General features: G+C 37.8%; 1 protein-coding gene and 1 long non-coding RNA gene across 2 annotated transcripts in view; one reads left to right on the forward strand and one right to left on the reverse strand.

Annotated features, from left to right (window-relative positions):
* Positions 1 to 232: 232 nt before the first annotated feature.
* HAPSTR1 (HUWE1 associated protein modifying stress responses) overlaps positions 233 to 17891 on the reverse strand; it is a 28061-nt gene continuing 10402 nt past the window's right edge. The window contains exons 3-4 of the mRNA XM_084881139.1: positions 16370 to 16645; positions 233 to 2652 (exon numbers count right to left, since the gene is read on the reverse strand). Of these exons, the coding sequence (XP_084737265.1) occupies positions 2408 to 2652; positions 16370 to 16645 (521 nt within the window). The 3' untranslated portion in view covers positions 233 to 2407. The remainder of the gene's footprint in view (positions 2653 to 16369; positions 16646 to 17891) is intronic.
* On the forward strand, positions 2659 to 13162 carry LOC311621284. Its single transcript, XR_014794815.1, has 2 exons — positions 2659 to 8382; positions 9469 to 13162. It is a non-coding gene; the product is annotated as an uncharacterized lncRNA (long non-coding RNA).

Here is a 17891-nt window from a genome sequence, read left to right on the forward strand (position 1 = left end):
TTAAAAGTACCCACATATATGAATCTTCCATGGTTCGTTTTATATCTAAAATGGTACAAAGAAAGGCTTTAAAAATCTAGCAGTCAGAACTAATTTTTCCTAAAAGAAATAATTTCCTTCCTAACTTAGGTCTCGGGGTTAGTCTGTGCTCAGGTGGCACAGGAGAAAGCAAGGGAATAGAAACGGAGGGAGTTACAGGTGATTAAATACAATGGAAAAAAGTAACGAATGCTAAAGTTTTCAAAAAGTTTAATGGAGCCAATAAGGCATATAAATTGTGTTCTGGCAGACAAGACCTGCTTTCTCTTACCAAAGAAAATGGCACATATTTTATCAAAATTTGACAATCAAGAGTAAAGGGTACTGAGATTAAGCGTCAGAGCACCAACTAAAACAAAACCCCCCCCGAAATTGTCACTCAACTTGGAAAGAGGAACTAGAACCAAGGCATAAAGGGGAGATTAAATATTCGTTCCTCAATCTCAGAAAAATCCTTTAGGAGTAGGAGTTCTGGCCACATGTGAGCAACTTACCACACCACCAGACCCCAACTCCAGAATCTAAATTTACAATGACAGAAAAACACAGATATCTCCAACTGCATTTCTTTGTATAGTCCCAAGGGCAGCTTGAAAGTATTGGTAATACAGAGGTTTGTCCATTTTAGGTAAAATGAGAGATTGCTATAATTCTTCCTGCTATAATATTAAAACAAAAATAATCCACTTTTGCCAAAATTTAGAAATACCTCTTTCATTTCTAGTTTTAGCATGGAATTGACTTTTTTAAATAAAAGGTTTTATATATAATGAATACAGAACTCCAGTTCACACATTTCTAACATTCCGTTCACATCCCACCCAGTCGATGAATATTATGGATGACTTAGCAAAGTTTCTTCACATAAAGATATTATTAAATGGCTGAAGAAAATGCAAACTTTAACAAAGTGCTGTGAGTAAATTACTGGAAAAACCCTTACATTGGATTTGCAATGGTCTTTTAAGGATAAAAAGAAGTAACTGATACTGGACTACAAATTTGCAAGGAAACATTTTTTCACTGTCCTACTTGATATATATTATATAATAATATGGTAGAATAAATTACAGTACCTGACAGGCCGACATCAGTTCTTCATCTAAAAAAAGACTATCATTCAGTTCGAGATAGTAAAAATGAATATGAAACATGCTCTAAAACATTGTAGCTACAAGAGGTCTTATATTTTACTCAAAAGAGGAATCTAGTGAGAACTTTTATTTGGGTCTACCTAACATCTAGAGAACCTCCATGCGATTCCTTCTTTTCCAGAATGAGATTCCAAACTGCCCTTTTTAGGAGAGGGATTAGAGTTGGGTTTTGCTATTTAAATTGTAATCACATTGTAAGCAGATCAAGACCTATTTTAACCTGCCACCCATTCTAATGGAAACTGCACAATGTAGGGCACTCATAAAAAATGTAAAACCGGACAGAAAGGCTGGAATACCTACACTCCCACCATCCATTTCCCTTCTCATAAATATTATACCAAAAAGGAAGCCCACTCTCAAAGTTCATGACCTCTCTCTACTTTGGGTCACCTTGAGTGCAGTCTACATGTTTCCATTTACCATTAAGAATAAGTACCCTGCATTGGAAGCAGTACTTGTCTTAAAACTGGAGTTTAAGCCTAAAGGGTTCATTCAACTGGGGGCGATTAAAATATTGCTACTTTTAGAGCACTAACACACACAAAGTGAATCCAATAAAGTTCTGTGTATTGATTCAATATTAAGTATTAACTGCATGACCATCATAGCACCTCTTTACATCACAATCACCAGAATTAGCAACTGCTTTGAAAACTGAAAACAGGGCACAGTCCAAAAATTAGAAGTTGCACACTGTTACTACATAGAAATCAGGTGCATGGTACAGTGCTGCTGTGCAAAAATGGAAGCCTGCAGATTTGACAAGGAAGCCAAATCGTGTTTTAGATTATTTTAGGAACCTGGCAATACTGTTGAAGCAAAATACTCAACACAGCAGGAAATGGAGAGAAAAAAAAAAAAAAAGCATCCTATAACCAAATAAACATCTGATATTTCCTTTCCCTTTGAGAATAAATACAGTTAAGGTCACTTTTAGCCTTGGAACGGATATATGTTTGCCTATGATGATCTTGCTAACTACACAATATCTGATGTCCTCTGCTAGGATTATAGTTTTAAGAAAGCCATGGTTACAAGAGGCATCTACTGTAAATACCTAGAACTTCCTTTTATGGCAACCACTATAGAATTCACTTGTCTTAGAAACAGTGAACAAGGGAAGATGGCCTCATGTTTCCTTTGCAATAATAGTATATGTTGAGGATCAAGTGGCTTTCAAGCAGCATGGTGGGTGTGAAAATGTTTTCAGTTTAGATCATTCTGTTGCGTTTATGGGTTGGTGAGTCTGTAATGACATCGCCACACTGGGCTGAGGTACGCTTTCTAGTTCCACCATTGTCCAAGTGGAGTGCCATTTCTTCTGATATGAAAGTGTTCAAATCGACATCATGGAGTCCATTTCTCCTTCGACTAGCATTCGATCCACTGCTTACATGTGTAGGAGAGCCTGGGGTACTCGAACGCACGCTTATACTAGCCATTGCACCACTAAGACCTAGGAAGAAGAAAAAAGGTTTTAGAGTTGCTCAATCATTCAACCCTCTTGAAAGCAACCCACTTTACTTTCAATGTTGTCATAGTGTCAAAGAATGTCTGCCTATTTTTTTTTTTTTTTTTTTTTTTTGTAAGGGGTCCCCAGAGAGCAAAGCTTTATTCTGGAAAGAGGAATTGTCTGGCTTTTCACATGAGACGTTTTATTGGTAATGCTACCAATATTTATAATATTGGTAAGTACCAACTATTGGAAGCTTATGTAGCAAGCGCCATGCTAGGTGTACAAACAGATCATGAAATCCTCCCTGTACTGTATATGCAATTTATAGCGGACGACAGAAGGCACTTGTTGTAAACAATTTCAGTTATTGAAAGTCACCATTGCACGCCAAAACCGGTTTAGCTCAGTGGATAGAGTGTCAGCCTGCAGACTGAAAGGTCCCCGGGTTCGATTCTAGTCAAGGGTATGTACCTTGGTTGCGGACACATCCCCAGTAGGGGTGTGCAAGAAGCAGCTGGTAGATGTTTCTCATCAATGTTTCTAACTCTCTCTATCCCTCTCTCTTCCTCTCTGTAAAAAAATTAAAAAAAAAAAAAAAAAAAGTCTCCATTTCAACAGATCCTCTCTCTGGTGTGTCTGTGGATATGAAAGGGTGACGGTGTGTGTGTACATGCACAAAGGGGGAACAAGCAATCATTCCAGGCCTGAGTGGGCTTTCAACATTCCCTTCTAGATGAAGCGACTTTATAATTTGTCATCCAAAACAGTACACTATCAAACCCAAAAAACAGGTCCCTGCTATAAATTCTGCTGGGACATAAAGTACTAAATGAGCCTTCCCTAGCCCGCCAGCATGGCTTTAGTGGTTGAGCATCAACCTATGAACCAGGTCACAGTTCAATTCCCAGTCAGATCCCTAGTAGGGGGTGAGCAGGAGGCAGCCGATGGATGATTCTCTCTCATCATTGATGTTTCTCTCTCTCTCTCCCTTCCTCTCTGAAATCAATAAAAACATATTTTAAAAAACAAGTCTGCCCGGGACAACGTGAGCTGCCTGATTACTCAAGTTCTGGACTCTATTTGTTAGATACTCCCTTAGGACAACCTAACTCATTATCATCTATAATCCTTTAGAGAGTGGGGAAGGGCAAGAGAACCATAAAACATCCTGCTGTTTTGCTTGCACAGTGAGTTATTAAATCCAGAATAAACTCAACACTCATTGCTGAACACTCAATGCCTTCCTCTCTTGAACGGTTGAGGCAAACGGTTGAGTATCCTACTCAAAATGTTTAGGATAAACCTGTAAAAGGCATGAGTGAGACAAGAAAACATAAACCACAGCATTGAATTTAAAAACCTAACAACCATTGACAGTGGGTATTTCTTTTCATGAATTTCCCCTTATGCTATTCTAGCATCACCATGGGATTTTGTTGTTGCTTGATTAAACTTCTATAACATGATCTAGTATAATCAATGTTTCCAAAGAGTTAAGACTTAAAATAAGCTTACAGGTTGGCTTCATTCTAATTTTATAATTTGTAAATATGATTTAAATGTGAATATTAAGTTGAAAAAGAATTCTCTGCTTCCTACCACTTCAAATCCATTAAATGCCCTGACATTGTTCCCACTATACAAGTACTGTGGATACTTTCAAGCCCACAGCCTCAACCACCTTCCATATGCTAAGCATATTTCTGAAGCTCACACCTCTTCTAAAAGGCTCTAACCAACCTGCCCCTCACTGCTCTCCCTGTAGACAACACATCCAACCCTTCCCACTGATGGCCAGAGGAAATTTGATCATGTCCCTTTTAAGCTCTAAACACCATTCCAAGGCTAGCACCTATTAAGAAAATAAAGTACAAGCACTAATATTGGAGCACTTACTGTGTCCAGCACTACACTAAGTACTTTTCAATTTCATCCTCAAAATAACCCTGATACCTGTATTATTTCCATTTTGTAGATGAAATACCAAGATTAAGTGAGCCACCCAAGGACACACAGCTAAATAAAGCAAGAACTGAGACATAACCTCAAGTAGATTCCATATTCCTATTCACTGTTATATTTTAGTGTGGAGTGACTTTATGGTCTAGGGCCTGGCCTGCCTTAGGCCCCATCTCTTTGAAGTTACTCTCCTTTCCTAACTTCCTCTCCCCCCATAAGACTGAATGGTGACTGCCTATACCCAAGAATTTGCAGTTCCTACAATGACTGGGCCTGTACCTACCTTCCAACATCTGCTTCCCACTGATTAACTAGTTAGTAATAATAGAAAAGGAGCAAAAGGGAAGCCAGACATTACAGGCATGTCATTTGGACCACGGAAGCCTAGCCGAGCCTCTCTCCTATCTGGTCTCAAACCTCCCTTCTGAGGGCTTCTTCCCTGGCTTTCCCACCTCTCCTATTTATAGTCTCTTGTGGGCTCCTCTTCCCTCAAACTTAACATTTGCAAAAGGAACTGTACTCCTCCTTTCCCCGCCCACACAGGCTAATTTAAAAAAATAAAAGGAGGGAAAGCAGCATCTCAGGCTCATTTTCTAGAATAGTACAGTACCACCATACCATCATTCAACTCTTCCTAAATTGTCTTTTCAACTCTAGCTAATTAATTTAATAACAGTGCCTGGCACATAACATTGACTGAATTCTGAAAAATAATGATGTTTCAGAGTCTTATCCAATATTCTAAAATTCAAAGCTGTTAATGTTTATTCACTTCTCCGACACCAGAAAATAAACTCAAGTAGCCCTCTTCACTTAAAGCTTTGCCATCAATTAAAAATTCAATTATTCCCAAATTACTGGCATTTTTTAAAGTTCCTCACCAATTCTGTAAACTCTGAGAGCTGTGTCTGTAACCTCATTCCTCACAACATACTACTAAAAGATGTACAAATACTCTAAACAATAACCATCATACTTGCTCCATAATGCAGAAGGTTCTAAGGTAATTATACTGCAAATTTTGGACCTTCAGCAATAAACTACTTCAGTAATTCAACTCAAGATATGATTTGAAACCACACACACAAGAAATCGACCCACCCCAATGCTCAGTTTCATGGCAGTATGATTTAACACCTAAGGCTCATAAGTCACTCCATCAGAAGTGAACAGGCACATTCTCCATGAAAAATATGAGCGTAAATATCAATTTGAAAATTTCCCAGTAACATGCACAAAATCCATCTTTTTCTGTTGGGTGTTTGACTTGGGTTTAGATTGACAGCTAAAGTAAAATCACAATGTGCAACATTACCTACTCTCAGCAGTGAGATTTCTTTTCAAAGTTTAACTAATCTTCCCCAAAAAGACTTTTCAAGTGTCAAAAAATAAAAAAAAATTAACAACCAAAAAAATGTGTATTTTAAACAGCCCAAATTTTATTTAATAAACCAATGACAGCTACTAGAAGATGCTTTAGAAACCTTAAGCTTAGAAAGCTAAGCCACATGAACAATCAGGCCTATACAAGTACAGAGAATCCAGACATGCTTCAGAACTAAAAATGAAGTTGCATAGCCCAAGGGCATACAACCAACAAAAACACACTTTTCAAATGGGCTATGGGAATATCAATTGACAAAAGCAATAGAACAAGTAGTATGATTAGACAGAAAAGTCTAAATTGCTTAATACAAGATAAACTTTATCAGTTTCTGCATCCATTTTAAATGATTAGTGAAGAAATGAGGGAGAAAAATTAGAATTTAATCATACTTTGAAAAGAAAGCTCCCACTGGAGCTAAAACAAAGTTACAAGTCCAAGTTACAGGAATCTAGGTTACATGGTAAATTGTTAAAAGCAGCATATTAACTATTATTTTCATATCAAGTTCATGCTTCGAATAATAAGAAAATCCTGTTTTGAGAATTACATGTGATTCCAGCTTACCAACACATAGTTAGGTCACATATAGGCAGTGAAAGAGCAAATACAGAACCACTCCACCTCCTTCCTCCACCAGCAGCCTCTGGCCTGGAAGCCAGGTCTACACGCTCTATTTGCTTACCACACCCTACCCCCAGCCCTGTGAGGGCTAGCCCTGAAAGAGAAGGCAGACGGTTATTACTATTGATTCACTCAGCAAGACAGGTTCAGGACCCTCTGCAGATCTGCTCCACCAGTTTTCTCGCCTCCAGCCGAAAGGGGGGGATTTGAAATCTCCACAACTAGAACAAAGTGGTTAACATCTAACTGAACTCTAAGAAACTGGTATTCTTGCATTTGAAATGAATTGCACTATTCAAATGGTAGCCCTCTCTTTTCACAAAGTTGTGTTCAGAGGCTTTAAGCAAAAAGCACTTGTGTGTAAGTGTGGTGGGGAGTTCAATCATTGAAAAAGAAATTCTACTAGTAAGATTTTGGTAATTTGAAGTAGACCACTCCCCACCCAATCTGGAAATTTTAATACTGAACTTTTATTGAAGCAAAGCACACTAAATCAAATCAATTACAAAGATACATGTGTCACACCAAGAAAACATTTTCAGTTATGCTGACAGCCCAAAATGCTTTCAATTTTTCAAAGACAGTTTCAATGCCATGGGAAAATGCTCATGTTAAAATGAAAAAAAGCAAGATACAGTACCACATATGCAGTATGATCTCAACTATGAAATAATTTTAATATTTATACATTGGGGGAAAAAAACTGAATGAAAATGCACCAAACATTTAACTGCTGTTATCTTTATATAGTTGGATAACAAGATACTGAATATTTACTTTTCCAATTTTCCAAGAAATCAGTATTAATAAATCAGAAAACTAGCAAAAAAATAATAAATGCAATTGTTAAGTCCCTTCATTAACTACCAATGATTTTTTTTTAAAGTACTAGGTGAGTAAACTGGCTTTGAGGCATGGCTACATGAATTCCTTCATCTATATGGACTCCTTTTTCACCTTAATAGGGAAAAAGGGCCATCAAAATTTTATTGCAAGTTCAAACAATTTTGTACCATTGATGTTGGAAGCTTTAGTTAAGTCCTATACCCCCAGAAAGTTCAGCAGCTTATATCTAACATTAACATACAGAAAATGCCAACTTTTCATCAAAAATTTAAATGCTATCTTGCCTTAATTTTTCTTATTCTCAGAGGCTGGTCTGAACAAAGGGCATTAGTTTAGAAATTCCAGCCTTAAGAGAAATTTTAAAAAATATTCTTTGAAATAATCGATCTTAAGCAATTAAGAAATGATATGGCTTTGGTGCATTAATCTCATATCTTGATTTCCAAGTAAGTCCTTAAAACATTTCAGTGTTAAGTAACGCTTGACAGCTCTGTTATTCAAGAAGATACAGATTACAACATTCAAGCATTTATTAAGAACCTACAGTTCCACACACACTGTGCTAGAAGTGTGGGTAAGAGGAAAAACGGGGACTTTGAAAGGTGGATATACAGAAATCCCCCACAGGTCAGTTCCAAATAATCCTCTGCAACAGACAGTTCTAAGGAGTTCCTTTTATAACATTCCATCAGTTTAAGAATAGTTAATCTAAATTTTTGTGCTCAACTGTCAAAGTTTGTGTCTAAATATTTAGCTTTACAAATGGAAGGAATGAAGAGTGATAGGGAAGGGGGAGAGACAGAGAACCAAGCACAATTACTTAAATTTCTTCTGAAATGTACCAGACAGACCTCAATTGTCTAAGACAGTGGTCGGCAAACTCATCAGTCAACAGAGTGGCAAACCGTGGCTGGAGAGCTGACCACTGGTCTAAGAAATTTTAAGAGGAAGATTTACTAACTTCTATTATCACTCTAGCGCACACAGGCCAAACAATAACAAAAGCTGTAAAACCTGTGCTCAATGAGAAAGACAATCCTGTTGTGGTTCAGGCTGCCCAGATTCAATTTTCCCTAAATTCTAGGGGAAAAGAGTTTTACTCAGTTTGAGTAACAAATTAAGAATTTACCTTACATTTTTTTCTAGGAACAAATTCCTAGCTGACCTTTACATTCCTGAAAACAATTTCTAACAATTACATTTTTCTTATAGGCCCTATACCCAGTTTTCTCCAGATTCAGGGATTTGTCAAATAATTTAATGATTTGTGAGAATAAGGGTCTCCACAACCCCCCGAGACTTTGTTAGGCCAAAAGGGAGAAAACAGAATCGGAGCCTATTAACTCCTAAAGTGTTGGCACTGTCCATCTTATGGCCTGAGTTTATAAACTTCAAACTGTCTAATGATATTCTATTAGGCTAGAAATTCCTTGAGATTACTTGATTCTCCTTTGTATCACCCTGCTCCTATCACTAGCCTCTCTAATACAGTGCTTGCTATTTACTGTGTTTAGTAATTGTTGGGCAACAGGAAAGGCTACAGGATAATATAGACTTTATTTTTTAAATGACTACAACCTTCCACAGAAGGACTTTAATTGCAAAAATTAGAATTTTCTAACACTGCATCCACACACACACAAAACCAGAAACATAACAAAAAAAAGCTTTCAATTTCAATACTCACTAAATAGGTAAATTGTTATTTCTTAAAACAAAACGAAACAACAACAAAAAAACTTTACTTTTGTTTTCCTTTTTCAAATTCTCCAGTGTTGTATTAAAGACTAGACTACCTATGTTTGCCTAAGTCCTTTCCAGCACTTACATTGTATTTTTAAAACTTGTTTTAAACAAAATAAACTTGAAATTGGACAAGGTAACATTTTAAAACCAAATGCCACTTAATAGCAATGGTTCCCACCAGACAGGAAACCCTCTGTGCTAGAGGCCTTTGAGTTTGAACTGATGAATTTTACGAAGGGTTAACCCAGGCCCAATAGGGTTAGTTCCTAGTACAGCAATAGAGATTATCAAAATGACTTTTGGAACTAAAACAATGTGCCTCTGATTTTCCTAGAACAGTCTGAACCAGGGCCAGAAACCTACAAAGACCACCTATGAGATGATTTAAATGAAAGCAAGGCTTTGAATAAAGTTTGAGTGAATTCTGCCTTGGCATCCTGCTTCCTCTTCCATCTAGGTCTCCATCTTCTCCCTATATGAACACATGTCCCATTCTTACTCTGGACCGTTATAACACCTAAATCCCATGATGACAAACAGAACTCAGAATAAAGACTAGATTTCAATTTAAGGCTTTTCCAGACACACCACTAGCTTGGACTAGCCAACTCAGAATCTCTCTCTCTATACAGTAGAAAGAGAACATCATCAACCTCACTGGTTTATATCAACATGAAAGAAGCTCAAGGACTTAGCAAGTAATTTAATTAACATTAAGTTGTAAGTTATTCCTGTCCTTCTGGAGTGATTTCTGAAAATTTAAAAAGCCACCCTTACTAGAAAGGGAGGGGAAAAGTACTCTCGAAGGCCACTGGAACTCTAATTTTGCATTCAGGGGCAGTGAGAGCACTCATAGGACTTAGAACTAACCAGAGGTCCGGCTCCTAAGTCAAAGAACACTTACACAGTGATGTGGAAAGGTAGGTACTTTGCATAGTTTCTCACTTACTACATCACCTTATTAACAAGTATAACACCTTTTACAACAAAGGAGGAGACTGCCTTGTAGTGGCTAACAATCTTGCCCAAGGTCATACTGGTAAAGTATTCTGTATACAAAGTTTAAATGTTCACAGATCTTCAAGCCGACTTGTCCACACTTCCTTATGGGGCAAACACCAAAAGATACAAAATTCATGTATTTCCTGATGTCCTTAGAAAAGCAAGCCTGGAGACCTATCTCATCCCATCCCCTAGTCTTACCAATGGGAGGGAGTAGAGAAACCCCAAATGTTCAAACATAGAGGCACAGTGGTTAGGAGCCTTCATTTAGATATTCAGATAGATCTAGAATATCTACTTTACTACTTATTGATTGCTTCCATTTTATCCAAATAAACCTTTCTTCACTGATAAAATGGCAATGACTCAAGGTAAGAGTGAAAATTAAAGGAGACCCTCCTTATCAGCAGGGTGCTGATACCAAGTAAACACTAAAAGTATAGTTCTTATTATGAGTCATCCTCAGGGCCCACTCCACATCTTGGTTGTTCTAATTTAGGTTTACTTTGTAGCACTCCTAAGGTACACCAGTTAGTGTACCCTTATTGTAGTCATCTAGGGAACTGTATCCTTAACTCTTTCTAAAGCAGTGGTTCTCAACCTTTCTAATGCCTCAACCCTCTAATGTAGTTCCTCATGTTTTGGTGACCCCCAACCATAAAATTATTTTTGTTGCTACTTCGTAACTGTAATTTTGCTACTGTTAATGAATCGTAATGTAAATATCTGTGTTTTTGGATGGTCTTAGGCGACCCTTCTGCTGTAGAGCCTAAGACCATCGGAAAACACAGATATTTACATTAAGATTCATAACAGTAGCAAAATTAGTTATGAAGTAGCAACAAAAATAATTTTATGGTTGGGGGTCACCACAACATGAGGAACTGTATTAGAAGGTCACAGCATTAGGAAGGTTGAGAACCACTGTAAAGGTTCTTTGCCCACACTGTGTTGTACCCATTTACCTAACAGGCCTCTGAACACATTACACCCAGAACACATCTACACATGTTCTGTTAAAGGCAGAAGCTGTGAGAGAAGGCCCTTTTCCTAAGGTAGTTCTGTCTACTGGAAGGAAGAGCCACAGAAACAATTCATACTGATGAGCAGAGATAATGTCAGGGAAAGATTGAGAAAATGAGGACTGACAGAAAGCAGTCATAAAAGAGACTTTTAATCAATCTGAAAGGATAAACAGCATAGGGAAAATTTCAAAAAAGAGAATGGAAAAGACAAAAAAAGAAAATGGAGGTAAGTCTTTAATAGATCAAACAGTGTGACTAAAGTACCTGACCCAAGGTTATAACCAAGTCATAAGGCCCTTGCAATGCCACGCTGAGTTCTGACTTCACTCTATAGGCCAGTGGTCAGCAAACCACTGCTCACGAGCCCCAAAAGGCTCTTTGGCCCCTTGAGGGTGGCTCTTCCACAAAATAATACATGCGGGCATGAAGGTACAATGCGATTAAAGGAGTACCCTAATTAACAACAATGTACCTATCTATATAGTTTAAGTTTAAAAAATTTGGCTCTCAAAATAAATTTCAATCGTACTGTTGATATTTGGCTCTGTTGACTAATGAGTTTGCCAACCACTGTTATAGGCCTTAGGAAAACAAAGGTTATTTTTTCAGTAAAGAGATCCAAAAGATACACTCGCAGTGTCCCCAGGAAAGACCGACTGGCAAATGGGTCAATTCAGGACTGGGAAATAAGAGCAGGAAGATTATTCCTAGAGCCCAGGTCTCACTCCTCCAGAGAGCCTTTTCTGAATCCATAGCCAGGCTGCCCCAGAATATCTTATACATAACGGGCTTCAAGACATTAAATCACAACGGCGTTGGCCTCAATAGAAAAGCAATCACTCCATTCATTTATACATGCCCAGAGACTTAATAAAATCTACATATACACGCTTGCTATATGGTTAAATGAGGAAAAGACATATATTTGCTGTGGCTGGGGCAGAAAGGATGAGTCCAATTTGAAATCTGTGAGATAAATGCTTGTGGGACACCTGTGGAAATGTCCACCAGAAGACAATGGGGCACATATTTGGCAGTAAGGAGGGTCTAAACTGGAAGTATAAATCTTGAAAATTAAGATTGAGAGCATGAGGAAAAGTCTGAGCCTGAGAAGGAAAAAGGATGACTAAAAGAGGGACAATGAGAAAGGTAAAGAGAGGAAGAGAGGGGAAGAGGGGAGGAAAGGGAAAGGGAAAGGGGGGGGGAGGGAGGGAGAGAGAGAGGGGGAGAGAGAGAGAGAGAGAGAGAGAGAGAGAGAGAGAGAGAGAGAGAGAGAGAGAGAGAGAGAGAGAGACACATCAATGATGAGAATCGTTGATGGGCTGCCTCCAGCATATCCCCTACTGGGGATGAGCCCACAACCCAGGCATGTGCCCCCTTGGTCAGAATCGAACCCGGGACTCTTCAGTCTGCAGGCCAACACTCTCTTATTAACTGAGCCAAACCAGCTAGGGTGACTTTTTTTTATTGAAACTGTTAGGTAACCATTAACTGACGCACTTGATTTAAACTGTATAAAGTCTAAAGCTGATGAGGGTATTGATCAGAGGGATCTCATCCTCACTATCTACATGAAGTACTCTACAAATATCTTACATCTTTGCCATTTTCTTTGAATAAAGAGCATACTTTAGGTATATTTGGGTGCATTTGGTACAAGTGAGAATTTAGAAGCTGATAAAGAAAAAACTAGCCCTGACCGGTTTGGCTCAGTGGATAGAGTCGGCCTGGGTCCCAGATTCAATTCCAGTCAAAGGCATGTACCTTGGTTGTGGACAAATCCCCAGTAGGGGGTGTCAAGAGGCAGCTGATGGATGTCTCTCTCTCATCGAGTTTCTAACTCTCTATCCCTCTCCATCCTCTCTGTAAAAAAATCAATTAAAAAATGTTTTAAAAGATTATGAGAGAGAGAGAGAGAGAGAGAGAGAGAGAGAGAGAGAGAGAGAGAGAGAGAGAGAAAAGAAAAAACTAGAAAGCTAATTGTCCTCTGGTAAAAATGGATAGGACATGAGATGTGAATCAATGTGACCCACACTCATGTTTACTTTGATTATAAACTCAAGAAATCTGCCTCAATATACCAGTTTTTGTTTTTGTTTTTACCTATGCCTCCTCTTGCATTCCAAACTTCATGAAGTTAAATTCTTCCTTCAATTGTAGAACTCCAAGAAGTTCAATTTGACCTCACAATTCATGTATTTGGCTAAGCAAATTATATGCAAAACTGAATTCTGACAAGCATGTGCCCTAATTAAGATGTTTCAAAACATTTTAAAAGATCATCTGAACAATTTTCACTTCAATTTACAGACTATTCAATAAAACAGATCACGAGTGTTACAAAGTTAGTCATTGAGCTGTATATACAATTTACTCAACAATACCCTACACCAGTGGTCAGCAAACTGCAGCTGTGGCTCGAGAACCACATGCAGCTCTTTGGCCCCTTGAGTGTGGTTCTTCCACAAAATACCATGGCCTGGGCAAGTCTACTTTGAAGAAGTGGCGTTAGAAGAAGTTTAAAAAATTTGGCTCTCAAAAGAAATTTCAATCATTGTACTGTTTTTGGCTCTGTTGACTAATGAGTTTGCCGACCACTGCCCTACACCATTGAAAATAATTCAAATTACTTTAAACACTCAAATCAGACTAGTATCCCCAATACGCTGGCATTCTTTAAAACCACTAGAGCACAAAACTCAGTATAAATTATGTTTCGGTATATTCTTGCAAGGGGCCCTATTACTTCACCACAACACATATAATTTTAACTACATTAACTTAGTGTATAAGAACCCTAGTACTAAGTGGTCTCCAATATATTCTGGATTGGCACTACTTGTTACTGGTAAATTTATTGAAGGAAAAGATTCTTTTTCTACACAGCTTTTTAAGTAAACTTTTTTAAATGCTCACAATTTAAACTAAGTTAAAACTATAAAGAATTCCTTCTTAAAACTTTACCATCAAAATTCCCGAAGTTTAGTAAAATAATGAATCACAAATTGAACAGATTCAATTTAAAAATATATAAGGGGGCCGAAACCGATTTGGCTCAGTGGATAGAGCGTCAGCCTACGGACTGAAGGGTACCAGGTTCGATTCCGGTCAAGGGCATGTACCTTAGTTGCGGGCACATCCTCAGTAGGAGGTGTGCAGGAGGCAGCTGATCGATGTCTCTCTCTCATCGATGTTTCTAACTCTCTCTCCCTCTCCCTTCCTCTCTGGGGAAAAAAAAAATCAATAAAAAAATATATTTAAAAAAAAAAAATATATATATATGGAGAGTTGAAGAATATAGTAGCTGTTTGGGAGGGAGGCTGGCTTGCCCTTTGTACAATGTGGGCAAAAGTAGGTTTACAGTTTTGAGTAGGTATGCAAAACAGAGTTTCTTCTTCTATTATTGTTCATTAATTATTGTATTATTTTCCAAATGAACTATAAACCTACTTTTGCCCACCCCTGTATATAACTGCATCAGAACTGAAAACAAGAGTGGCACTTATGTTTCTCAAAACTACCTTCTGAAGTATAATATTGCATAACACAGAAAGACACTTTAACAAGAAAAATACCGAATGAGTTATAAATTCGCCTGATAAAAAAAGAAGCAAAACGCTTAAGGAAAGACAACTATATCAAACATTACCATGCCTTCAAATTAATCTGACAGCCCTGGATGGGTAGCTCTACTGGTTAGAGGGCTGTTCTCATATGCCAAGGTTTCGGATTCAATCCCCAGGTCAGGCATGTACAAGGATCAAACTATCAATGCATAGATGAGTGGAACAACAAATTGATGTTCCTCACTTGCTCTCCTTTTCACTCTAAAAATCAATTTCAAAAAATTTTAAATAAATTAATTTGACAAACTATACTTTTAGTAAAACTTTCCAAATTAATGGTAAAAGATGTGAAACTCTATAATTCAGATAAATTTGTATTTTGCCTGAATTTCAAAAGTTCTGATGGCATAACTATTCCACTCTATTAGAGAGAGCAAGCAGTAAATATCACATCCATATATCATAGTTTCCTGCAATAAATGTTTTTGTATTTTTAATTTATCCTAAACTAACTCACAATGAGGAGGGGGGGGGGGAAATAAACACTTTTCAAATCCCATGTTCTAGTTTTAAGATAAAAAATCCAAGTTTGCTGAACAAGAATCCCTATAAGCATTAAAATTTCAAGGATATAAAAGCCTTTGTGTATATCCCACTATTTTTATTATCAGCTTACTTTGTTTTAAATCACCTACACTATGGCCCAAATGTTAACTTTTAACAGGACTCACTAATCACTTCTATATGCTTAGTCACTGGCACAATCCATGTTTCACGTTGGCTTCAACCAAGTCTTTTATTTTTATAGCAGTATTAAATGTTGTCCTATACAAGTATTTCTCCTAGTTCTTTTTGAAATTCTGTATTAGAAAACAAGCAACAACAGACTCATTGACTACGCACATCCCCAGGCTTCTCCAGTAATACTTAAACCCCTCGGCCAAGAATGCCTTTTTTATGGCAGGTCTGGCCTGGGGAGATGGTAGCAATAATTAATGAAGTGGACCTGTCCTCTGACAGTCTGCCTAACAAAGCCAAAGACCTAAGGGACAATAGACAAAAGGGAAGTCGATTATTCTTCCCTTTATTCACTCCCACTTGGGTCATCAACTCTCACCTTCTACAGGCAAATGAACTTAGGATGTCAAAAGTAGTTCCCATGAGAGCTATACCAACCTATCATTGACTAGGCTCCTCCAGGAAATTATTACTCTGGTAGAATTCTTAAAACACAAGAAGTTCCTCTTTGCCTCAGAGAGTAAGAAAACATGTACAATATTAGTGTGAAGCAATAAATTCTCATCAGTGCTGCAAAAGACTGTGTTATTGTAAATTCAAGAAACTCAAATTAACTTTCTAAAAATATTTTTTTAGAATGGGCTAGCTAACATTAAAAAATTTGCCCATGTGTTCTTTGCTTCCATTCTATTTAAACATTTCTAGAGCAAGTAGTTACTATAATGGAAAAAAAAAGACCATATATCTGGACCTAAACCTAAATATAAAATGGATCCACAGGCACACTCTTAACTATGTTCCAAAGAAATATGTTTAAACGGCTTTACCATGCAGAGCTATGGCTTCCCGGAAGGGTTGCAAATCAGTCTCTACAGATGAGCTAGTTTCCGTTGAAGTAGCTCGGTTAGGGGACACTACAGTCAGTCTTGGGGGAGCTCTAGAGTTTCGTGGTGGAGGAACTTTCCCACACAGGAAGCTGATCAAATCTTCTCTACGAATAGTTCTTCTGCGCTTTTTAACCCAAGCCAACACATCCTTATTGCGTCGCTGATAGCCAATCTGAATTCCAATATCAAAACTTCGCTGATGGGTGTCCACACTTTCTGTTAGAGAAAAAGAAAATAATACATGATGATTAGTAGAGCCATGCTGCATTTTCTTAAAAAAATAATTTTTTTTAAACAAGTTAACCAAAGTGAGTATCATGAAGTATGGAGATCTCTAAAAATGCTATTCCCTTAAAAAGCTTGCTATGCTAACTTAATGAAATTAGCTTGTTTAATAATGCTAACAATGGGTAAATTATTAAATGTTTATTAAGTACTATCTATACTCAGCTTCATCTGAGAAAAGATAATACCAATATGTATCATGAGAGCGGTATTGCTGTCCCTTATTGCAAGAGAAAACAGGAATTGAGCATGAAGAAACTTCATGAAGGTCACAGAACAACATATACAAGAGCTAGAACTTTGCTCAAGAGTCTGTGGTTCTTATCCATTAATCTATAAGAGTGGTCCGCAAACTCATTACTCAACAGAGCCAAATACCAACAGTCCAGCTAATTTAAATTTCTTGAGAGCCAATTTTTTTAGCTTAAACTTCTTCTATCACCACTTCTTCAAAATAGACTTGCCCAGGCCATAGTATTTTGTGGAAGAGCCACACTCGCGAGCCGCAGTTTGCTGACCACGGCTTTAGTAGGCAGCAGAACCTAACATTAGAAGCCAGATCTCTGTTATTAGAGACACATGGGCTTGCCTTCAGGAAAAAAAATAAAAAAGTGAATTCTCATGAATTCTAAATAAAATCATTACATCATTCAATGGATGACTAAATATTGCATATCACTCAGGCCTGGATCATCCCAGCAGCATTCACCATGTTAGAGATGCACTCCTACTGACTGGTTCAGCACTGACTGGGGGAACACACTGTAAGCAGCAACAAACATTTTAGAAACAGGGGAAATTAATTCTGATTGACTACTCAACAAAACTGAACAGTGCGGTGGAAACAAAAAGGTTTCACTCATTCCCCTAGGTTTCATTCTACTCCAATACCAAGTTTTCCATAAACTCGTAGCCATTCCAATTCCAGAAGACCTTGCCTTAAAATTTCTGGCCTCCCAGTCTCCCTGTAGATAGATACTTCCCCCTTATATAAAGAACCAGAATCTTATCTTCTATCTATACTAATAAAAGGGTAATATGCAAATTGGTCACAACACCCTCACAGTTAATAACCAGAAGCAGGCTGTGTGGGCAACCAGGCCAGCCGGCAGGGGGGTTAGCAAGGAATGACCAAATGACTGACCAGCAGGCTGCATGGGGCAAGCAGGCTGGCAGG

Source organism: Pipistrellus hanaki (genome assembly GCF_964339955.1).
Source record: "Pipistrellus hanaki genome assembly, chromosome: 4".
In the NCBI taxonomy this organism is placed as follows: domain Eukaryota; kingdom Metazoa; phylum Chordata; class Mammalia; order Chiroptera; family Vespertilionidae; genus Pipistrellus; species Pipistrellus hanaki.